Here is a 20223-nt window from a genome sequence, read left to right as displayed (position 1 = left end):
CTCACTGAGTAGGGAGCCCGATGTGGGACTCAATCCCAGGACCCTGATCATGACCTGAGCTGAAGGCAGACATTTAACCAACTGAGCCACCCAGGTGCCCCTCCTTTATTCTATTAATATGGTATATTACAATAGTTCATTTTATGATATTAAATGATCTTTACATCCCTGGGCTGAATGCCACTGAATCAGAGTGTATAATCCTTTGTATCTGTGGCTGGATTCAGGATCAATCTGACTTTGGAAGAAATGCAGAAATTAGTCAAGTGACGTGGTCTCTACAAAGTCTTGTTGGTTTTAATGATATTCTTCAAACATTAGAAAGTTCAACTCTCAGCATCTGTTTATCATTAGGACAGTGACCGGAAGGTTGAAAGCACTTCCGTTGAGCGTCATCTATGCTGCACCTAACGATCTATTTATCGTTAGGACAGTGACCGGAAGGTGGAAAGCACTTCCGTTGAGCGTCATCTGTGCTGCGCCTAACGATCTATTTATCGTTAGGACAGTGACCGGAAGGTGCAAAGCACTTCCGTTGAGCGTCATCTGTGCTGCGCCTAACGATCTATTTATCGTTAGGACAGTGACCGGAAGGTGGAAAGCACTTCCGTTGAGCGTCATCTGTGCTGCACCTAACGATGTAGGATATTTTGAAACTACGCATTCTTTTAACATTATGCAAATATTTTATTAACCTGGACAAGGAGGAGTTAATTCAATTTTGTGAAATCTTACTGATTTTTTAAAAGATTTTATTTATTTGAGAGAAAGAGGGAGGGAGGGAGAAAGTGTGCGAGCAGTGGGAGGGGCAGAGGCAGAGGGAGAGAGAAAATTCTCAAGCAGACCCCGTGCTGAGTGTGCAGCCAGATGCAAGGGGGACTCCATCCCACAACAGATCTTGCCCGGAGATCAAGGGCCGGGCACTCACCCAACTGAGCTACCCAGTGCCCCTTCTTATTCATTTCTTAGTGGTATGTCTTGAGACCATTATTCCCTTTATTTCATTACTACAAGTACAGGCTCAAAGTCTTACAACCTTTCTGAAAGACAAAAAGTCAGAAAATTCAAACTGCGATTTTAATATCTAGCATGGGTTTTGAACAGTGAACATAATGGATTTGTCCCCACTTCCATCCTTTTCTTTCAAAATGAGTTTGAAAAGCTCTTTCTCTCTTTTACAAGCTAGAAAGTGTCCTTGGTACAGTGAAGACTCAAATTGTATCTTATCGTCATGTCCTGGAACACTTCTCTGAAAGAATATGATGTCATTCCCTTCATCGCTGATACTGTCTGGAGGTCTCATTTCCTGTAGAGAAAAAATATATATTTAATTTTTTAAAAAGATTTTATTTATTTATTTGACAGAGAGAGATCACAAGTAGGCAGAAAAGCAGGAGGGGTGGGGGGGATGCAGGCTCCCTGCCGAGCAGAGAGCCCGATGTGGGGCTGGATCCCAGGACCCTGAGATCATGTCCTGAGTGGAAGGCAGAGGCTTAACCCACTGAGCCACCCAGGCGCCCCAAAAATATTATTTAATTTTTAAAGGACATGAACAATTTGAATATGTGTGGTTTATTTTGAAGTATATTACTGCACAGAACTAAAGAAGTCTTTATTCTCAAAAGTTAAACAAACCTTTCAGTGTAAGAATACTGATCTCGTTTCCTCTTAATTCCTAATCTATCTATTCTTCCTGTTTACTCTGGCTTTTCCCACCATGGAATGCACATTCAGGTTTCTCCTGAGGTTTCTCCCAATTTACCCATCAGAGAGCTTCTTTTTCTCCTTTCCCCCAGTGGAGTCCATATCTGGTCAAGAGGAAGTAGAATTCCAGCAGAGACCAGCTGTTTGGGCTATGGTGAGTTCCTGTCTTCTTCCACCATTCACAGCTAAAGACATTGATGACCTCCGCCCCTAGGCATAGGCTAGCTCTTGTTCCTGAGCCAAACGTGAGAGAGGCAGAAAGTGGCAGGCATCTCAGCTTCCTTTCTTCCGTGGAGCCTGAGACTGAATTGTACTAGGGTTACGTCCTGTGTTCCAGTCTAACCCTGCTTATTGGCTTAGACAGCCCTTTCTCTCTGCCAAGTACTCTAGTCCTGCGGTAGTCCTGAATTTCTATCCTGAAATTGGCTGGGCTTTGCCCTGAACCAAATGCTGATTCCTGTGTCCTTCAGTAACAACAGAGGGTTTTCTCGATGATAGCTAGATTACTTGAAACTATAGTTGAAGGTGGAGGGATGGATAGGTACACTAGGTGAACTCTAACTAGTTCTTAAGTGCCCTATTCCAGAACAGAGGCAAGGAAATCTTGGGGCAGGAGCTCTCCTTGGCTTTAGTGTTGACTCCTCACAGCTCTCATAGGGAAGATGCACAATAAATGTGGAAACAATCCCAGTGACCTTGGGGAACTCTCAATTTGGAAAGCCCTACCTGGTGAAACTTGAGTACTCCAAGGGCCTAAGGTATTCTTTATATCAGGAGGAGTTGAATCTGAACCCAGGGGAAGGTAAGCTTGACGTAACATCTGTTAGTTTGATCCTCTCCCAAGTGCACCAGTAAGTCTGAGAGAACTTAAAAATAACATGCATAAATGGGGCGCCTGGGTGACTCAGTCGTTTAAGCATCTGACTCTTGATCTCTGCTTGAGTCTTGATCTCAGGGTTGTGAGTTCAAGTCCCATGTTAAAAATTTTTTATTTACTTAAAAATAAATAAGAAAATAACATATATCGATTGAAAGCTGAAGGATATAGCCAAGATTTAGGCTAAAAAGCAGGAACAAAATAATTAAGGATTAAAATATCATCATAATTTACAAAGTAAAAGGCTTACAGAAGGACAGTTAGCTTCATTCTGTGTGGCAGGACTCATTGTGGAAAGTCACAAGCCATTCTTTTTTTTTTTTTAAGATGAAATTCTTTCTTTCTTCTTTTTTTTTTTTTTTTTAAAGATTTTATTTATTTATTTCACAGAGAGAGAGAGAGACAGTGAAAGAAGGAACACAAGCAGGGGGAGTAGAGAGGGAGAGGCAGGCTTCCCACTGAGCAGGGATCCTGATGCAGGCTGTATCCCAGGACGCTGGGATCATGACCTGAGCCAAAGGCAGACACTTAACAACTGAGTCACCCAGGCACCCCACAAGCAGTTCTTTTTTTTTTTTTTTTAAGAGAATGGGTTTAAAGATTTTATTTATTTGTCACAGAGAGATATCACAAGTAGGCAGAGAGGCAGGCAGAGAGAGAGGGGGAAGCAGGCTCCCCGCTGAGCAGAGAGCCCAGTGTGGGGCTCGATCCCAGAACCCTGAGATCATGACCTGAGCCAAAGGCAGAGGCTTAACCCACTGAGCCACCCAGGTGCCCCAAGCCATTCTTTAATATACATTGATAATTTGTGTTTGTACTCTATATTCTTACTTTATCTATAGGTTGATTTTTCAGAAGACCTGTGTTCTGAAACAAGTCTTGTGCCCGTTCTTCCATACAGCAGGCTCAGAAAAACCATGATGTAATTGCAGTAAGTTAGAGAGTCTGACAGTTATTAGTAACTATCCATTTTAAGGCTTCTCTGCTTCTTGCTATTCTTGTTCTAGATAAAAGTTTGGACTGAGGGTATTGGGGTTTTTAAATTTTGCACACAAATATGACTCAAACAAGTCAGTCTTACCTTAAAGGAAATAGTTTTGTTCTTACAGGACAGAGTAGACATTCTCTCACACTTCACAGAGATGGTTACCGCCAGACCTCGGGTGAGGCTATCTTTATACATACATATGATAAACATGGTATGGGATGCGTTTTCTGAAACAAACATTAATAAATGAGAACACTAGTTAGAAGAAGTTTTGCAAATCAGTATTTATGGAAGTTAGCCTAAGGCAAAACCTTAACAGACCCTTTATCATTACTCTGAGATTCAGCCAGTTAACTTTAAAACACATTCACAGTATGTATTATAACAAAAATGCAACTTTTGGAGGGTCGTACAGATACTTTGAGTTCATTAAAAGATTGTTTTTAACTTTCAAATGCTAAATAGAACATTTAAAAAAATACGTTAAGGTAAAAATTTAGTTTTTTTCAAAAGTACACCTCCACTGTTTCAACTCTGCCTCAACTCTGATATTTGGAATTCAGACCTTGGAAGGCCCAGTGAACTGATTCCCTTTGTAAGCACTCTGAATTTCTGGTGTAAGACAGACTGAACTTGAAACGCTTGTGTATTTATTTATTTATTTATTTATTTATTAATATTTTATTAATTTGACAGAGAGAAATCACAAGTAGGCAGAGAGGCAGGCAGAGAGAGAGAGGAGGAAGCAGGCTCCCCGCGGAGTAGAGAGCCCGATGCGGGGCTCGATCCCAGGACCCTGAGATCATGACCTGAGCCTAAGGCAGAGGCTTTAACCCACTGAGCCACCCAGGCGCCCCTTGTGTATTTATTTTTAATTTTGAGTTTTGAAAATGCCCTTAGCAATTTCAGCTATAAGCAGCAGGTACCAAGGGTCCATGTAGAGATCCTATATAGTTAATGCAATTACAGTGACGGGATTGGTGATCCACATGTAGGCTCACAGCATGACCTTAACAATATCTTTATTGGATCAGTTTTTCACCCCAGCCAAGAAAAATGTGGAATACCCTATTAAGTTTCCTGTGAATGAAATTGTTACTGCTCCTAGGACTTTTCATCTGAGGATTAGGACTATCATAGAAAAACAGAGGTAGTTAAATGGAATGGGAAGAAGTAGCTTATCACTTTTATGTTACAAATATGTATTAAAAAAATAATACCTGTACAGTCAGAATCAGGCATATCCTCAAACACTGGTTGATTGCCCTCGTTAACGAAGAGAACTTGGTCGTTCAAATTTCGTATGATAGAGAGTCTAGGTTCAAGCTTGCCAAAGTAATCTGATTCCAGGTTGTCTACAATGCACATTAAATTTCATTTAAAAATATGTTTTTTCCCCTCTAAATTTACAAATAAGCATACTATATGTTTCAGTTTTCAATAGCTACTAATCGTAACCTTCTGGTACGGAAGCAGCTAGGGCAACGTTGCCCGGTGTTTTCTAACCCACTTCCAAGAGCACACCCCACTTCTTGTTATCACCCAAAACTACTCTTCCTCTACAGTCTTATAGTCAAAAATCCTATTTTCTAACCACAATCTCCCATCCTTTTAGCTTTCTTAAGCTTTTCCTCTACTTCAGAGTCCCCCTGCCTCTAACATTTTCTCCTTGTCTAACCTCTTCCTGACTTCCCTTTCTTCTCTATGCAGCCTGGACCTCATGGCTCATCATTTTATCAACCCTTTTGCCAGTATCTTAAATCCAGAATTTATTTGTCCTCCAACTACAAAACCCCAAACCTGGCTGCCAAGTTTTGGCAGTGAGCAATTATACACATGTACAGATTGGTGTCGTCACAAATTCACCGGTTGTCAATACTTCCTTTCTGTTCCAGTTCAGTACCCTTCTGTAGTGCGGACCTGCCATTCCAAATCTTCTCCTGTCTCCTACGACTCTACACTGTCACCTCTGCTTTCACTTCAGCAGATGATTTCCCGCCACTCCACTTACAAGTGTAACTGTGGACCCCCAGTTATTTCCACTACCCTTCTTGTCCCAAGAGAAAATACGGAAAAAGTGCCCCTTCTGTGCTCCGTACGTGTCTTCTACTGAAACCTTGATTTACCAATCATCCTCTCTCTTCTAGCCATTTGACTTCCTGGATCTTATTCTAAAGAAACAATCAGGCAAATGCGTTAATATTTCAGTACCCAAATGCTTGTAGAAGCATTGTTAATAATAGCAACAAACTGGAAACAATTTAATTGCCGCCAGTTGGGGATTAATCAAAAACATTTTGAGAGGCACTTACTATGGAAGATCACGAATTGAATCTAACTGTAATTATTCATTGCCATGGAAAGATGTGCGTGTCTGTTTAAATTAGAAAAAGCAGCTTAGGTATAGTATAACATGTACTGAAAACTGTATGAGACTATTGGATCAGAATGGTAGCAATGATTATTTCTGGGTTATTTTCATATTTTTATTTTTCTTATTCTTTGCTTCATTGCCTAAAAATTATTTGTAATAAGTATATTATTTTTATAATAAGAAAAGCATAAAGCTCTTTTCACTTTGGGATTTAAAATTTCTCTATCAACAATATTCCCTCTGTAGCTGGCCACGCATCTCTCTCCTTTTAATAGTCATGCTTCCGGCAAGAGTTGTCTGTATCACTTCCTTGCCATTTGCTCTTCCTCTAATTGCAGTCTGCTTCCATTTCTTTTTCTTTTTTTTTTTTTAAGATTTTATTTATTTATTTGAGATAGAGCAAGAGAGAACATGAGCTGGGTGAGAGGCAGATGGAGAGGGAGAGGTAGACTCGTGACTGAGCAGGGAGCCCCACATGGGGCTCCATCCCAGGACTCTGGGATCATGACCTGAGCCGAAGTCCGACACTTAACCCACTGAGCCACCCATTTCTCCCCTCTGCCTCCATTTCTCCATCAAACTGCTTTCGAGGAGGTCGCCTAATTCCCTATTGCTGAATGTAATACTTTCCAGCCATTGGTTTTCAAGGCTACAAAATCCAGCAGGGTGCCCATGACCTCTAGCTTGAAGGCTCTCCTGGGATTCTGTGGCATTCTCTTGTTTTTTTTCCTTCCTCTTTGGTTACTCTGTTCTGTTCTTTACTTTACCTGGCATTCAGGTAGGATCATACCTATGTCTGGCCTGTGATCCTCTAACATACTCCCAGATTATTACTATTTTTTTTTTTTCTACCGCATCTTTTAAGTTTAGGTATTTCCTCAGAGTCTAGTCCTTGGCTTTTACTTTTTCCCTCTACACATTTCCTCTGATTTGTCTTTTTATTCCTGTAGCTCCAGATGCCATTTCTATGCATAAGCCTCCTACCTCTATATAACCAGCCCAGATTTTCATTCTGAGCTCTGAACCATATGTCCAAGGGTCTCCTGGACATTTCCACTAGGATGTCCCGCAGATAAGATCCAAAACTAAATTTATATCTTCCTCTTTGCTCCATATACCTCTGTACCCTGCTCTTCCTTTTGTGTTTCCTATTTAGTGGAATGGTACAAATTGCCTAAGTGAGAAAATGGAGCCAGCATTTCTTCTGTCTTTCTCTCCATCTCCTAAATCTAGCCCTAATCATGTCCTGTCGATTCTTCCAGGTATTTCTAAAATCTCTCCACAGCTCTTCACTGACCCACTGTGCCGACCTTAATTCATGTCACCATCATTTCTTTACAGAGACTGCAACAGGAGCCTCGTAATTGGCATCCCCCCTTTCGGTCCACACCTCAGTTCTTTATACTGAAGCCAGAGGCAATTATAATTCACTTTTAAATAGAGTTAAAATTCAGAGAGATGATCCCGATACCTCTGAATTTTAATGAGGCACATAGCCGTTTCCAGAATAAAGATCATATTTTCAGATTTCCTCGAAGTTGGTGTGGCCACACGACTAGATTCTAATGGATGGAATGAGTACAATTGAGTGTATGACTTCCAAGTAGAGCCTTTCAAGGAAATGGGGCTGTCTTCCTCCTACTTTGAACCTTTTCTTGCCAGCTGGGATATGGACCCAGGAAGTGTGATAATGCCTTTCAAGTATGTGAGTGAGTTCAACAGCTTAGGGATGCCGGAATAACGAGAGAAGAAACTTGAGATCTCAACATCATCAGATGTTATCTAGCCATACTAATCCTGAACTACCTACTTGGACTTGTGTTTGACAGAAGCATTTTCTATCTTATTCAGTTACTGTATTTTTGGATCTTTTTTAATGGCAAACTACTCTGTATTCCAGATCATATAAATTGTGCTTAATGAGTCCCCATTATCCCAAAGATAAGATCCAGATTCCCTATCTTGGAATGAGAGAATCTTCTTTATCTGCACCCTATTTATCATTCTTCTTACTCCATTCCCCTACTCCCATTCTAAGTTGCTTTTATTCCCCATAGGTGCCATGCTTCCTTCCATATCTTGGCCTTTGCATGTGGTCTTCTTCCTGTCTCAGATACTTTCTCTGGCTAACTCCGACTCACTCTTCAAATCTGCCCCTCCTTCAAAATGTCCCTCCCAGAATCTATTGGACTGAATTAGGTGCCCCTTCTATGTGTTCCCATAGCATCCTATGCCTTTGTAAACTTGATATGATATACCATATTCCAATTGCCTTTGTGATGTGCCTGCTTCTTTCCATAGGAACCATGTTTTGTTCACCATTGTATCCTACTGCTTAACCTAGTGTCTGGGATACAGATGCTAATATGTATTGAATTAAATAAAAGGAGAGTAGGGGAGTCTTTAAGAAACACGACGAGTTATATGTCAATTATATCTCAATAAAGCTGGGGGAATAAAAGAAACATGAAAAAAATAGCTTGCTTTTTTTTTTTTTTTTTGCAAAAAAGAAGCTGTCTTCTATTTCTTGTCCAGTAAGGGTCACCTTAAGAATGGGAAAAGTGATATTTTTAAGGAAAAGCATGAGAAACTAAAGGGCTTTAATAATCTGGGAGTATGTTAGAGGATCACAAGCCAGACATGGGTATGATCTTACCTGAATGCCAGGACAAGGAGTGGGTGCATCCACATCTTACTAAGACTCAATGACCCAGCCTCACAGCTCTGCTTGCTCTACCCTTCCCCATCTCCTCTATTTCCAGAATTCTCTGCCCCCTGGGAGCCTCCAAGATTTCTTCCCAAAGCATTTCTGAGAAAGAGGGTTGAAGAAGGAGGATTCTCATGATTTTGGACAATTCTCTTCAATCCCCTTTTCCTCCAGAAAATTCATAACTTCCTGCTACTAATCTCAGGATCTGTGTAACAGGTGAAGTCTACTTTGTAGATTCTAAGAGCTAGAGAATTTCCCAAGATGTAGAAAGAAGAATATTTTGGTGGAGGTTCTTAGTATCCCTGATGGTCATCTTTATTCCAAGGCAATGCTATGGAGCCCCCATTCCTCTGTGGGAAGATTCGCTTCTCAAATATACTGAAACTGTACCAGTTTCTCTCAGCTGAGAGTGATGATATGAATGTGTCTGAGAGATGCTTTCTAAAGTAGGTACTTATTTTACAAAGATAGAGAAACAAATTTATACTTTACCATCATTTTCAGCTAAAGGGGAAAAAAGAGAAACAAAATATATTAAATTCTATATTTCAATTCAGAATATCTCTTACCCTACCATTTCATTACTCTCCTGTCGCTCCCCAATATTTAACCACTATTTTACCAGTGATGGCTTTTGTAGGCCTCCACAAGTAATATTATACAATCATCCCAAAGGTCCAGTAAAATGAAGCTCATTAGACTTAATGTGTTCTCAGGTAAATTAGATATAAGACCTATATCCCGGGTTTATAAATTCAAATTTTCAGTTAAAAGGAAGTTTTATAAAATGATAGATTTACTCTTAAGTTTATTGTTTAAGTGGAAAGTCACCTAGGAACTTTCTATGAAGCTTTCAAATGAAGCCAGCCTTTCAAGTGAAGCCAAACTGCCCATCAAAGATTAATCATTAGAATCTGTTTTTATATTTCAAATATATTTACATAAAATGGTATAACTCACTCACAGAACTCTAGATGTAAGGTATGTCTTATATGATTTGCCAGTTTGTTTTGGGAAATTATATTCCCTGAATGTGCCCAATTTTGTGGGATTTTCATGATGTGCTCCTGAAGCCACCTTATGAGTTGGCTACTATTAACTAAAGAGTCAGGACATGTGGTAGGATGAGGTGCTAGAATGTGGGACATATTGTGGCTAATTTCTAGAAGCCCATTTTTTTTCTTTCCAGAGAAGAGTGTCATTAGTATTACAATGGAATTTGGTGACAGAAAAAGAAGCACTTAATAGTTCACCTCACACACCTTTTTTAGCTGCATACATTTATCTGAACCCTTATTTGGCCTATGGCTTTAGGCTTACCTACAAAGTAAAGTGTATTGTCAATGAATTTCATTCCCACAAAGTTGATGCAGTTGTCTTCTACTGGGTTAGTAGCCATCTTTATTCCTAATGAAAGCAAAGCATCATCTGTGAAAAGGTAGTGGTTGTTCCATTTACACAAAAAGAACCCTTTACTACTTACTGCCTCGTACTACTCCAAACTCAAAATCAGTGTATCACCTAGTATGCCGATGAACACTTTGGACATTTAATAAATGCTTGGGTCTTTGGCTTATGAATACACATGTTCAGATGTTCTTTTTTTTTTAAGATTTTTAAAAAAAATTTATTTATTTGACAGAGAGAGATCTCAAGTAGGCAGAGAGGCAGGCAGTGGGGCGGGGGGGGGGGGCAGGCTCCCTGCTGAGCAGAGATCCTGAGATCATGACCTGAGCGGAAGGCAGAGGCTCAACCGACTGAGCCTCCCAGGAGCCCCCACATGTTCAGATGTTCTCTTGCAAACCATCAGGATATTTGGAATCCAGAAAGCATCTTCTTATAAAGACAGAGTTATAAAGGGTAGATAAGTGGTCCACTACTGAACTGAAAAACTGTCCTAGTATCTTGGGGGGATATATTATCAATATAAACACAGGATGCCTATCATTTAACTGTGGATTGGCTCTATCTCAGTCTTTCGACCAATGGGTTCATATGCATGGGAGATTGAAGGTTTGTGACTTCACTGTCAAAGTGCTAAAGGTGAGACAATGATAAAAATGGTGTTTTCTCCTGGCAGTGAGGGCAGGGTGGTGGGGGTCGTGGTGGGAGGAGGCTGAAGGGCTTGGCATCTGGTGGCCCTCTTTTTCCCTATGCAGCGGTAGCTTTCGACCTGGAGTTTGGGTTATACAGATATATAATATACAAGCATATGAAATAATGGCTAGGTGATCTTCTCTGCAAACTTTAATATTATGCAATGCCCTCATATTTTTGGAAAATGATTTACCTGAGAACTACTAAGTAGTACATGCAGGAATTGGATGAAATTACTTATGTTTACTACAGGCAGTATTCAGTCAAAGAGTGAATAGATTTAAAGGACACTGTTACCTTAAAAATAATATTACACAATATTTGAAATCATCAGATAATTATCGAGCATGCACTGTGTGGCAGTAATGGGGCTAGAAAGCTGCCAAAACATAATACCTACCCTCCAGTTACGCAGAGTCTGGTGAAAGACAAATATATAAACAACTGCAAAACAGTATGAATGCTATAAGAGCTGGATTTATAAGAGATCCTCTGTCTGCCTGGCAATGTTGAGGAAGACTTCTTAGGGGACGTGATAATTGTGCTGGCTCATAAGAGAGACAGGCATTTTCAAGGCCAGGGGAAGAGCTTTCACAAAGAAGGAACGATGTAAGCAAAAGCCAGCAAACAGGGAATTCTGAGAGAACATAGCTTATTTGGAGCCTTTTACTGTAGTTAATGCAAATGCAGCCCCATTTTACAGGAAGAAAAGCATTTCTGAAGATCTCACAAAGTTCAAGATGAACTTTTCCCTGGGAATAAATAGAAATATATGTAAAGAGGGGCACCTGGGTGGCTCAGTGGGTGAAAGCCTCTGCCTCAGGCTCAGGTCATGATCCCAGGGTCCTGGGATCGAGCCCCGCATCGGGCTCTCTGCTCAGCGGGGAGCCTGCTTCCTCCTCTCTCTCTGCCTGCCTCTCCGCCTACTTGTGATCTCTGTCAAATAAATTAAAAAAAAAAAAAAAACCTAAAAAAAAAAGAAATATATGTAAAGGATATCCTTGGAGTACACAAATCTACAACAACCAAGGTGTATTCTTGCTTTCTTTCTTTGTTTCAACTTTCTCAGCATTATAAATAATGCTTTGCATAGTGCTTTCTCCACACATTCTATCATGATTGTACTTTGGCCTTTTACCATTGTTTTCTTGCACCTGTTTTTTTCCAACTTACTTATCTGGAGGTGCTTCTCAGCACAAGCAGTAACAATGCCCCTCAGCACTTTGATAGCATTACTATCAGATATAAAAATATTTAAAATTATGAGAGTAGTGAACATTTTTTTTTAAAGATTTTATTTATTTATTTGAGAGAGAGAGAGAGAGAAGGAAAGCACAAGTTGGGAAGAGGGGCAGAGAGAGCAGCAGGCTCCCGGCTGAGCAGGGAGGCTGACGTGGGGATCCATCCCAGGTCCATGGGACCATGACCCGAGCCACAGGCAGACACTTAACCGACTGAGCCACCCAGGCACCCCAGGAATGGCGAACATTTAAAAAAAGTGTCACAGTAACCAGTACGTCTCAAGAACTTCTGAGATATTTAAAGAATAGCCTAGCTTACATAATATTGACATGGAAGTAGCTAATTCTGTCTGGTATAAGAGACACTTAGGTGTGTCAAGAGTGTTAACAGTTCACAACTCAACCTACCACACTTGATCTTAGCCAAAAGGCCGAGAAGCGACCAGCTCTGAAATCCTGTCATTCTAGATAAACTAATTTGGAGGACTTGACATATTTTCATTTTGCCTGTAAAGTAAGAGTATTATTTTTATATTGTATGAGTTGATTACGCCTAGTTCAATTCACATTAAAATGCAACTTGCGGGCACTTGAGTGGCTCAGTTGGTTAAGCGACTGCCTTCTGCTCAGGTCATGATCCCGGAGTCCTGGGATCGAGCCCCACGTCAGGCTCCCAGCTCCATGGGGAGTCTGCTTCTCCCTCTGACCTCCCCTCTCATGCTCTCTCACTCTGTCTCTCTCTCTCTCAAATAAATAAATAAAATCTTTAAAAATAAAATAAAATGCAACTTGCTGTGTAGTTCAGTTTGACAAAAGCTCCCAAAGAAGAGTCAGATTATAAAGGCCTTGCTTGGAGCGCCTGGGTAGCTCAGTGGGTTAAAGCCTCTGCTTTCTGCTCAGGTCATAATCCCAGGGCCCTGTATCAGGCTCTCTGCTTGGCAGGGAGCCTGCTTCCCTTCCTCTCTCTCTGCCTGCCTCTCTGCCTACTTATGATCTCTGTCTGTCAAATAAGTAAATAAATAAATAAATAATCTTAAAAAAAAAATAAAGGCCTTGCTTAAGTAAGCTAAAGAATTTGAAGTGCTTTTCTGGAAAAAAAAAATACTGACTTTCTTTAAGTAGGAGAAAGACATGGTCAGATTTATGTTTTAAAAAGCTCTCCTTGGCAGCAGTGTAGAGGATCGATATTATGGGCAAGACTGGACAGAAGCCAGAAAACCACCTCAGAAGTAATTTTGACAGTTAAATTACCAGTTGATGAAGCTGTAAACTAAGGTAGTTTCTGTGGAGATGAAAGGATATTTACCCTCAGGATTTTTTAGCTGATTGGTTGTAGGTCAGATGGAAGGAGGAACTGCGGATGACTTCAAAGTTGTTGGCTTGGGTAGTTTGTTGAGTGGTTACCTCATTATAACTAAGAAAAAAGAGACTGACAGGCTTGAGTAGAAAATGTGTTCAGTTTTGCAAATATCGGAGAGAAGTGTCATAGAAGGCAAGGGAGAAAGGAGCTTTAAAGAAGAACTGCTTGAGATCAGAAGCTGATGGGCTCAAACTTGCTCACTGAATTTGGCTGTTAAGAAGTTAAGGAGTAGAAGTGGGGAATGTGGAGGGAGCAGAGGCCGCTGACAAAGATCTAGGGCAGAAGGGGTGGGGCAGGATGGGGTGTGAGGTAAGACAGCAAATACAAAGTATTCTTTTAGGGAGTCTGGCTCTGAAGCATACAGAGAGGGAGGTAGCTAGTTGGGGGGGAGGTGTATATAACTTGCAAATTTCAGTTTCTGGCTCCAGACCCACAGTCCAAGTGCAGGATATATTAATGAATTACTTTCCAAAACATGCCCAAGTAACCTGTCCCAAATGGAAACCCACGAATCCTCCATTCCTTTGTCTAAACTACCTCATAAATATTATAGATTATAACTCAGAAATATCCTTAGAATTTGATATCTTCTCTCCTCCACCAGCACTGTTTTTTTAAAAAAATTAATTAGTTTTACTAACTAATCAAGTTTTTTAAAATTTAAATTCAATTAATTAACATATAGTATTAGTTTCAGAGGTTGAGTTTAGTGACTCATCAGTTGCACAAGACACCCAGTGCTCCTTACTCATGTGCTGTCCTTAAAGCCCATCACCCAGTTACCCCATCCCCCCAACCACCTCCCCTCCAGCATCCCTCAGTTGTTTCCTAGAGATAAGTCTCTTGTGGTTTTTCTCTCTCTGATTTCGTCTTATTTTATTTTTCCTTCCTTCCCCTGTGATCCTGTTTTGTTTCTTAAATTTTGCATATGAATGAAATCGTATGATAATTGTCTTTCTTTGATTAATTTATTTCACTTAGTATAATACCCTCTAGTTCCATCTGTGTCATTACAAATGGTAAAATTTCTTTCTTTTTTGATGGCTGAGTAATATTCCATTGTATATATGAACCACATCTTCTTTATCCATTCATCTGTCAATGGACATCTCAGCCCTTTCCATACTTTGGCTATTGTGGTCATTGCTGCTATAAACATTGGGGTGCAGGTGCCCCTTTGGATCACTACATTTGTATCTTTGGGGTAAATAACCAGTACTACAATTGCTGGGTCCTACGGTAGCTCTATTTTTAACTTGAGGAACCTCCATACTGTTTCCAGAATGACCGTAGCAGCTTGCATTCCCACCAGCTGTATGAAAGGGTTCCCTTTTTTTCTGCATCCTTGCAGAACATCTGTTGTTTCCTGACTTGTTAATTTTAGCCATTCTGACTGCCCACCAGCACTGTTTTAAATCCAGTCCTCATCACTTCCAGTATCTTCTATTTTAATACTCCTTGACTTGGTTTTCTTGCTTCCAGACTCTTCCGGACTACATACTGTTGTCAGTGTCATTTCTCCTGCCAGACCATAACTTTTCTGCTTTTGCTGCCTGCCAAACCCTTCATTCTTCATCTTTTAAGTCCCCACTCAACATTTTCTCTAGGGAAGCCTCCCTGACTCCTCTATTTCTACCTAATCATTCTCTCCTCAGTGCCCCCCCCCACCTACCTCTTCTCAAATAGCTTTTACTATGCTGAATAAGATTATTTTGATTACAAATAAGTCTGCCCAGCTTCCATCTGAGTTTCTTTATGATGAACTGTCCTTTTTCCCTTAAATCTTCAACACCCGGAAGAAGTTTATGCACATGAAAAGCTCAATAAATGTTAAATGAATAAATGTTTGCTATGATAAACTCTGTTGCCATGACAACAGTGTGTAAAGGGACTGGTAGAATTTTTTCTGTCTTAAAACCTTCACTCCAGGGGCGCCTGGGTGGCTCAGTGGATTAAGCCGCTGCCTTCGGCTCAGGTCATGATCTCAGGGTCCTGGGATCGAGCCCCACATCGGGCTCTCTGCTCAGCGGGGAGCCCGCTTCCCTTCCTCTCTCTCTGCCTGCCTCTCTGCCTACTTGTGATCTCTCTCTCTGTCAAATAAATAAATAAAATCTTAAAAAAAAACAAAAAACCTGCACTCCATCTGAAAGCCAATGAGTAGGAGAAGGAAAATGAGGAAACTCTGAAACATATTTTATTTTTTAAAAGATTTTATTTATTTATTGGAGAGAGAGACAAAAAGATAGGGACAGAGAGGGCGTGGGGAGAGGGGCAGAGGAGGAGGGAGAGGGAAAGGGAGAGAATCCCAAGCAGACCTCAAGCTGAGGGAGGAACCACATACGGGGCTGGATCTCACAACCTTGAGATCATGACCTGAACCAAAAAGAAGAGTCAGATGCTTAACCCACTGAGCCACCCAGGTGCCCCTGAAACATATTTTAAAATTAGAGTAACTTCTCCAATATTTAAAAAAATAGAGTAACTTCTCCAATAAGCTCCCTCTTTTTTTTTTCCTCTAGTGCTTTCTTATTTCATGTGTTTATTTTCTTACCACGCTTTTTGTTAGATCTCAATACTCTATGATTACAAGGGTTGTGCCTCTTTTCATTCCTCCCCTTAATTTTCCTCTTGTTTTATCATCCATGTTCCTTTGCTTTCTTAACTCTGGTAGATGAAAATTATAGTTCTCATCTTATTAGATAAGGATGCTTTGAATAGTTCATCTAAAATTCTCAGATTATTGAGTTTTTCTTCTTTTAAAGTTACAAACCACCTCAGAACCATCCTCCCAGGAATATGCAGTGGCAATTGGTTCTTTGAAACAAAAACCATTTTAGTTATACAAGACCTGGAAAACTAGCCAAAGGCTAGTGAATGATAGAAAATCACGATGGAAATTAGGACACAGGGTTTGCAATCTTGCCTGGGGCAAGTTACTTAATTTTGAGGATCTCAGTTTCCTCATTTCAACAGAAGAAGTTGGATGGTTAATTTTTCAGGTCTTAACCAGCTCCAGCATTCTGTAATTCTAGATTCTAGATAAGGCTGCAGGGATAGAACCATTTATATGTGGCAAATAACCTCGTAACCACTTCCTCCTAATTCTTTTTTTTTTTTTTTTTTTTTAATTTGACAGAGATGAAAAGTAGGCGGAGAGGCAGGCAGAGAGAGAGGAGGAAGCGGCTCTCTACGGAACAGAGAGCCCGACGTGGGGCTTGATCCCAGGACCCTGAGATCATGACCTGAGCTGAAGGCAGAGGCTTTAACCCACTGAGCCACCCAGGTGCCCCCCTCCTAATTCTAACACAACATATATTGATTGAATATTTATTATATAGCCAGCATTGTTAAGTTGTAGGAGTTAAAAACCATACAATTAGATTGAAAGTAAAATTGTCTTAAATTTGAAAAGCAATCATGTTTATCCTTGCTGTGGAATTACAATTCTGTGGCATAGGCATGGGATGTAATGAGAAAGCATATTACCTAATTCCCTAAAATCAGGTATGTAGTCATCTTTTTTTTTTTTTAAAGGTTTAATTTATTTATTTTGAGAGAGAGAGGGAGCACGAGCAGGGTGAGAGGCAGAGGGAGAAGCAGACTCCTTGCTGAGCAAGGAGCCCGAGTAGCACTGGCTGGATGCAGGGCTCCAGGACTCCGGCATCATGACCTGAGCTGAAGGCAGATGCTTACCCAACTAAACCACCCAGGCACTCCCATAGTCATCTTGATAGCAGTAAGAGCAAAACCTAACTATTCAGTTCTAGAAATCATTTTATTCTTGAAAATGTTGTCATTTAAAAAAAGAGAGAAAATGTTGCCATTTTATGAATATATGCATGTGCGTGTGGCAGAGGTAGGATGGAAGAAGACCTAGGCAAAAATTCAGGCAGTTAATAGGGGCGCCTGGATGGCTCAGTGGGTTAAAGCCTCTGCCTTCTGCTCAGGTCATGATCCTAGGGTCCTGGGATCGAGCCCTGCATTGGGCTCTCTGCTCAGCAGGGAGCCTACTTCTGCCTCTCTCTCCCTCTCTGCCTGCCTCTCTGCCTACTTGCAATCTCTGTCTATCAAATAAATAAATACAATCTTAAAAAAAATTTAGGCAGTTAACGATAAAAGGTGTATACATAATCAATGGCTAAATACAGACTCAGAGCCAACAGCCAAAAGGGAACTGATGTAGGTGGAATGGCCTTGTGTGAAAATGAGAATTGAATTTAACCTCAAAGAATGTTTAAGAAAAGGAGATGGAAGAACATTTATGTGACCATTAAAACAATGTTGTGGTGAAGGATGGACTGAGTGGAGCTATTTTTTGGACTGCAGTGAACTCAGTGTAGGGTGGGGTTAAAGAGGGCTTAGGAAGGCACTAGAAGAATGTGAATTTATTTATTTATCTATCTATTTAAAGCACATTTATTTTTCTTAGAAATCTCTACACCCAATATGGGGCTCAAACTCAGGACCCCCAGACCAAGAGTTGCATGTTTTTCTGACTGAGCCAGCCAGGCATCCCTGAAGAATGTGAATTTAATCTCGCAGACAATAGGAACACAGATTACTGAGTGGGCAAGTGCATTATGAAAAAGATAGAGACAGGCTATGACACTACTGTAAGAATTCATGTAGGAATTCACATAAGAATTCCTAATATTCGTGTAGGGATATTATGAATAAGCCAGGTTAAAAAAGATATTGTGGAGGAAGATTTAATAGAACTTGAAAAAGCTGGATGTAGGCAAAAAGAAAAGAGGAGTTTAAGGAGGTCCTAATTTTTGTTATTTGTACTTCAAAATAGAGATATTTATTCAACCCTTTCCTTCTTTTTTTTTTTTTTATTTATTTGACAGAGAGAAATCACAACTAGGCAGAGAGGCAGGCAGAGAGAGAGGAGGAAGCAGGCTCCCTGTGGAGCAGAGAGCCCGATGTGGGGCTCGATCCCAGGACCCTGGGATCATGACCTGAGCCGAAGGCAGAGGCTTTAACCCACTGAGCCACCCAGGTGCCCCCTAACCCTTTCCTTCTTATGAAATAAAATTCTCCTGGGGAATGCTCTAATTTTGTACAACTATAGCCCGGCTAAGGGTGTTGATGCAGATTCCATTAAGATTATCAATCTCTGGCAGGATTTTTTGTTTGCTTTTAGAATCATGGATTCAGAGTGAAGACTCCCTTTGAAGAGGAGCTTGCTTATTTTATTGTTTTGTTTTATTTTAGTTTATGATTTTATTTATTTATATTTTATATTTTATTTATTTATATTCCCCTCAAGGGGAAGGGGCAGAGGGAGATGGAAAAGCAGACTCCCAGTTGAGCAGGGAGCCCCCGCACTGGGCAGGGAGCCTGATGCAGGACTGGATTCTAGAACCCTGAGATCATGAGCTGAGCTGAAGGCAGATGCTTTACAGAGCCACCGAGGCACCCCTACTTTTTTAAAGCAGTGATTCGTAAGGGGCTCATGAAGTCAAAACTATTTTCATAATAATTCCAAGATATAATTTTTCTTTTTCACTTCATTGTCTTAGGAGTGTACAGTACAGTTTACCAGAGGCTACATTCTGTATGATATCGCATAGATTGAATGCAAAAGCAGATAGAAATGCAGCTGTCTTCTATTAAGCTAGATAATAAAGCGATTCATGAAAATGAAAAACAATGTCACTCTTCAGAGTAGATTTTTAAAAATATATAGTTATCTATAATTTAACATGCTATTTATGCTAACCCATGATGTGCTTACTGTTATTTTAAAATAAATGAAAAGGTCGCTATTTAAAATTTTTTTATTTTTAATTTCTAATACAGTAAATGACAGTAATACACTAAATAACCTAGAGAAACAAAACTTTTTCAGGGTCTTGAGTAATTTTTAGGAGTGGAAAGAGGTCACAAGACCAGTTTGAGAACACTTGCTCAAAAATGATACACTCCAATGTTGGTTAAAAGAGAAAAAGTTTCCACTCTGACTTGGGTATGTTCCCTACATTGTTACTCCCTGCCCTGCTCTTAAACGCTTTTCTAAGCTTACTTACTTCTAAACCATGCCTCATTTCCAAATAAAGAGGAATGATATTTCTTACCTGTGCTTGACAGTTTCCTACGAGAGGAAGGGATCTGGAAAGTTTGAGGTCTCTTTCTTTTCTTGAGGCTGTGGAGATGGGAAAGGTGGCAGTCCCTTCAGCAGCTGAAGCTGGCAGCTGGGAATGCAGAAATCTGCTTTGGAAAGCAGAGCGAGCTGGTTGTCACTTCTAATAGCCATCTAGGAGGAGACCAAGCCTCTGGGGGAGGAGACCAAACGACTGAGAGAAAGGAGGAAGAAGGTGGAGGGAGGAGACTGTTCTGGCACGCCTTGAACCCGCCTTCAAATGTGGGCTCTTGCCTAGGGCAATAGAGCTTGCAGTAATGTCAGAGAATATGGGTACTTCTTTTAATGTAAAATCACTATTTTAATGAAATAATTTTTTCTGTGAAAGTTAGAGTTCTGGCCCCCCCAAAGCTTGTGCCTCTTTCAGAAGTACTGCACTTCCAAGCTTCCTCCTTTTTTAAAGTTTTGTGCGTGTTGTTGTTGTTTAGAATTACTCATTTTAGAGAGAGAGAGCATGGGTGGAATAGAGGGAGAGAATCTCAAGCAAACTCCCCACTGAGCAGGGAGCCCAACAGGGGTGGAGGCACCCTGTTTTGAGACTTTATATTTATACTTCAGCACAAAAGTTCTTCCTTATCTTGCAGTGCTGAATAATCAGCCCTTTTAGAATGACCCTTATAATGTAATAATAGCACTTAAAATGTAACTTCAAAAAAGCAGAGTAAAATATTACAGCCTTGAAAATAATTAGCAGAAACAAAGTTCCTTGGACAATTTTTTCTTGAAC

The 20223-nt window shown here is 40.4% G+C and overlaps 1 protein-coding gene across 1 annotated transcript; it reads right to left on the bottom strand.

The window, feature by feature from the left end:
* Nucleotides 1–976: 976 nt before the first annotated feature.
* IL18 (interleukin 18) lies at nucleotides 977–19645 on the bottom strand. The gene is made up of 6 exons (XM_046016326.1): nucleotides 19432–19645; nucleotides 9974–10060; nucleotides 9146–9157; nucleotides 4790–4924; nucleotides 3663–3796; nucleotides 977–1306 (listed from the first exon to the last, which is right to left on the bottom strand). Exons 2-6 carry the CDS (start codon nucleotides 10050–10052, stop codon nucleotides 1085–1087), a joined length of 582 nt encoding a protein of 193 aa, XP_045872282.1. The 5' UTR covers nucleotides 10053–10060; nucleotides 19432–19645; the 3' UTR covers nucleotides 977–1084.
* Between the last annotated feature and the right edge of the window lie 578 nt (nucleotides 19646–20223).

This window comes from Meles meles, chromosome 8 (assembly GCF_922984935.1).
Source record: "Meles meles chromosome 8, mMelMel3.1 paternal haplotype, whole genome shotgun sequence".
Lineage (NCBI taxonomy): Eukaryota > Metazoa > Chordata > Mammalia > Carnivora > Mustelidae > Meles > Meles meles.
Note: the sequence above shows the minus strand (reverse complement) of the source record. Positions and strands in the feature narration are given on the sequence as shown.

What these genes read in the sequence shown, in the direction of transcription:
- IL18 (XM_046016326.1), bottom strand. Translation starts at nt 10,052, where the DNA reads ATGGCTACTAACCCAGTAGAAGACAACTGCATCAACTTTGTGGGAATG. An exon ending in GCCTGATTCTGACTGTACAG is followed by an intron (nt 3,797 to 4,789) that starts GTATTATTTTTT and finishes TGTTTGTTTCAG; the next exon opens with AAAACGCATCCCATACCATG. An exon ending in ACAAAACTATTTCCTTTAAG is followed by an intron (nt 1,307 to 3,662) that starts GTAAGACTGACT and finishes TTTTCTCTACAG; the next exon opens with GAAATGAGACCTCCAGACAG.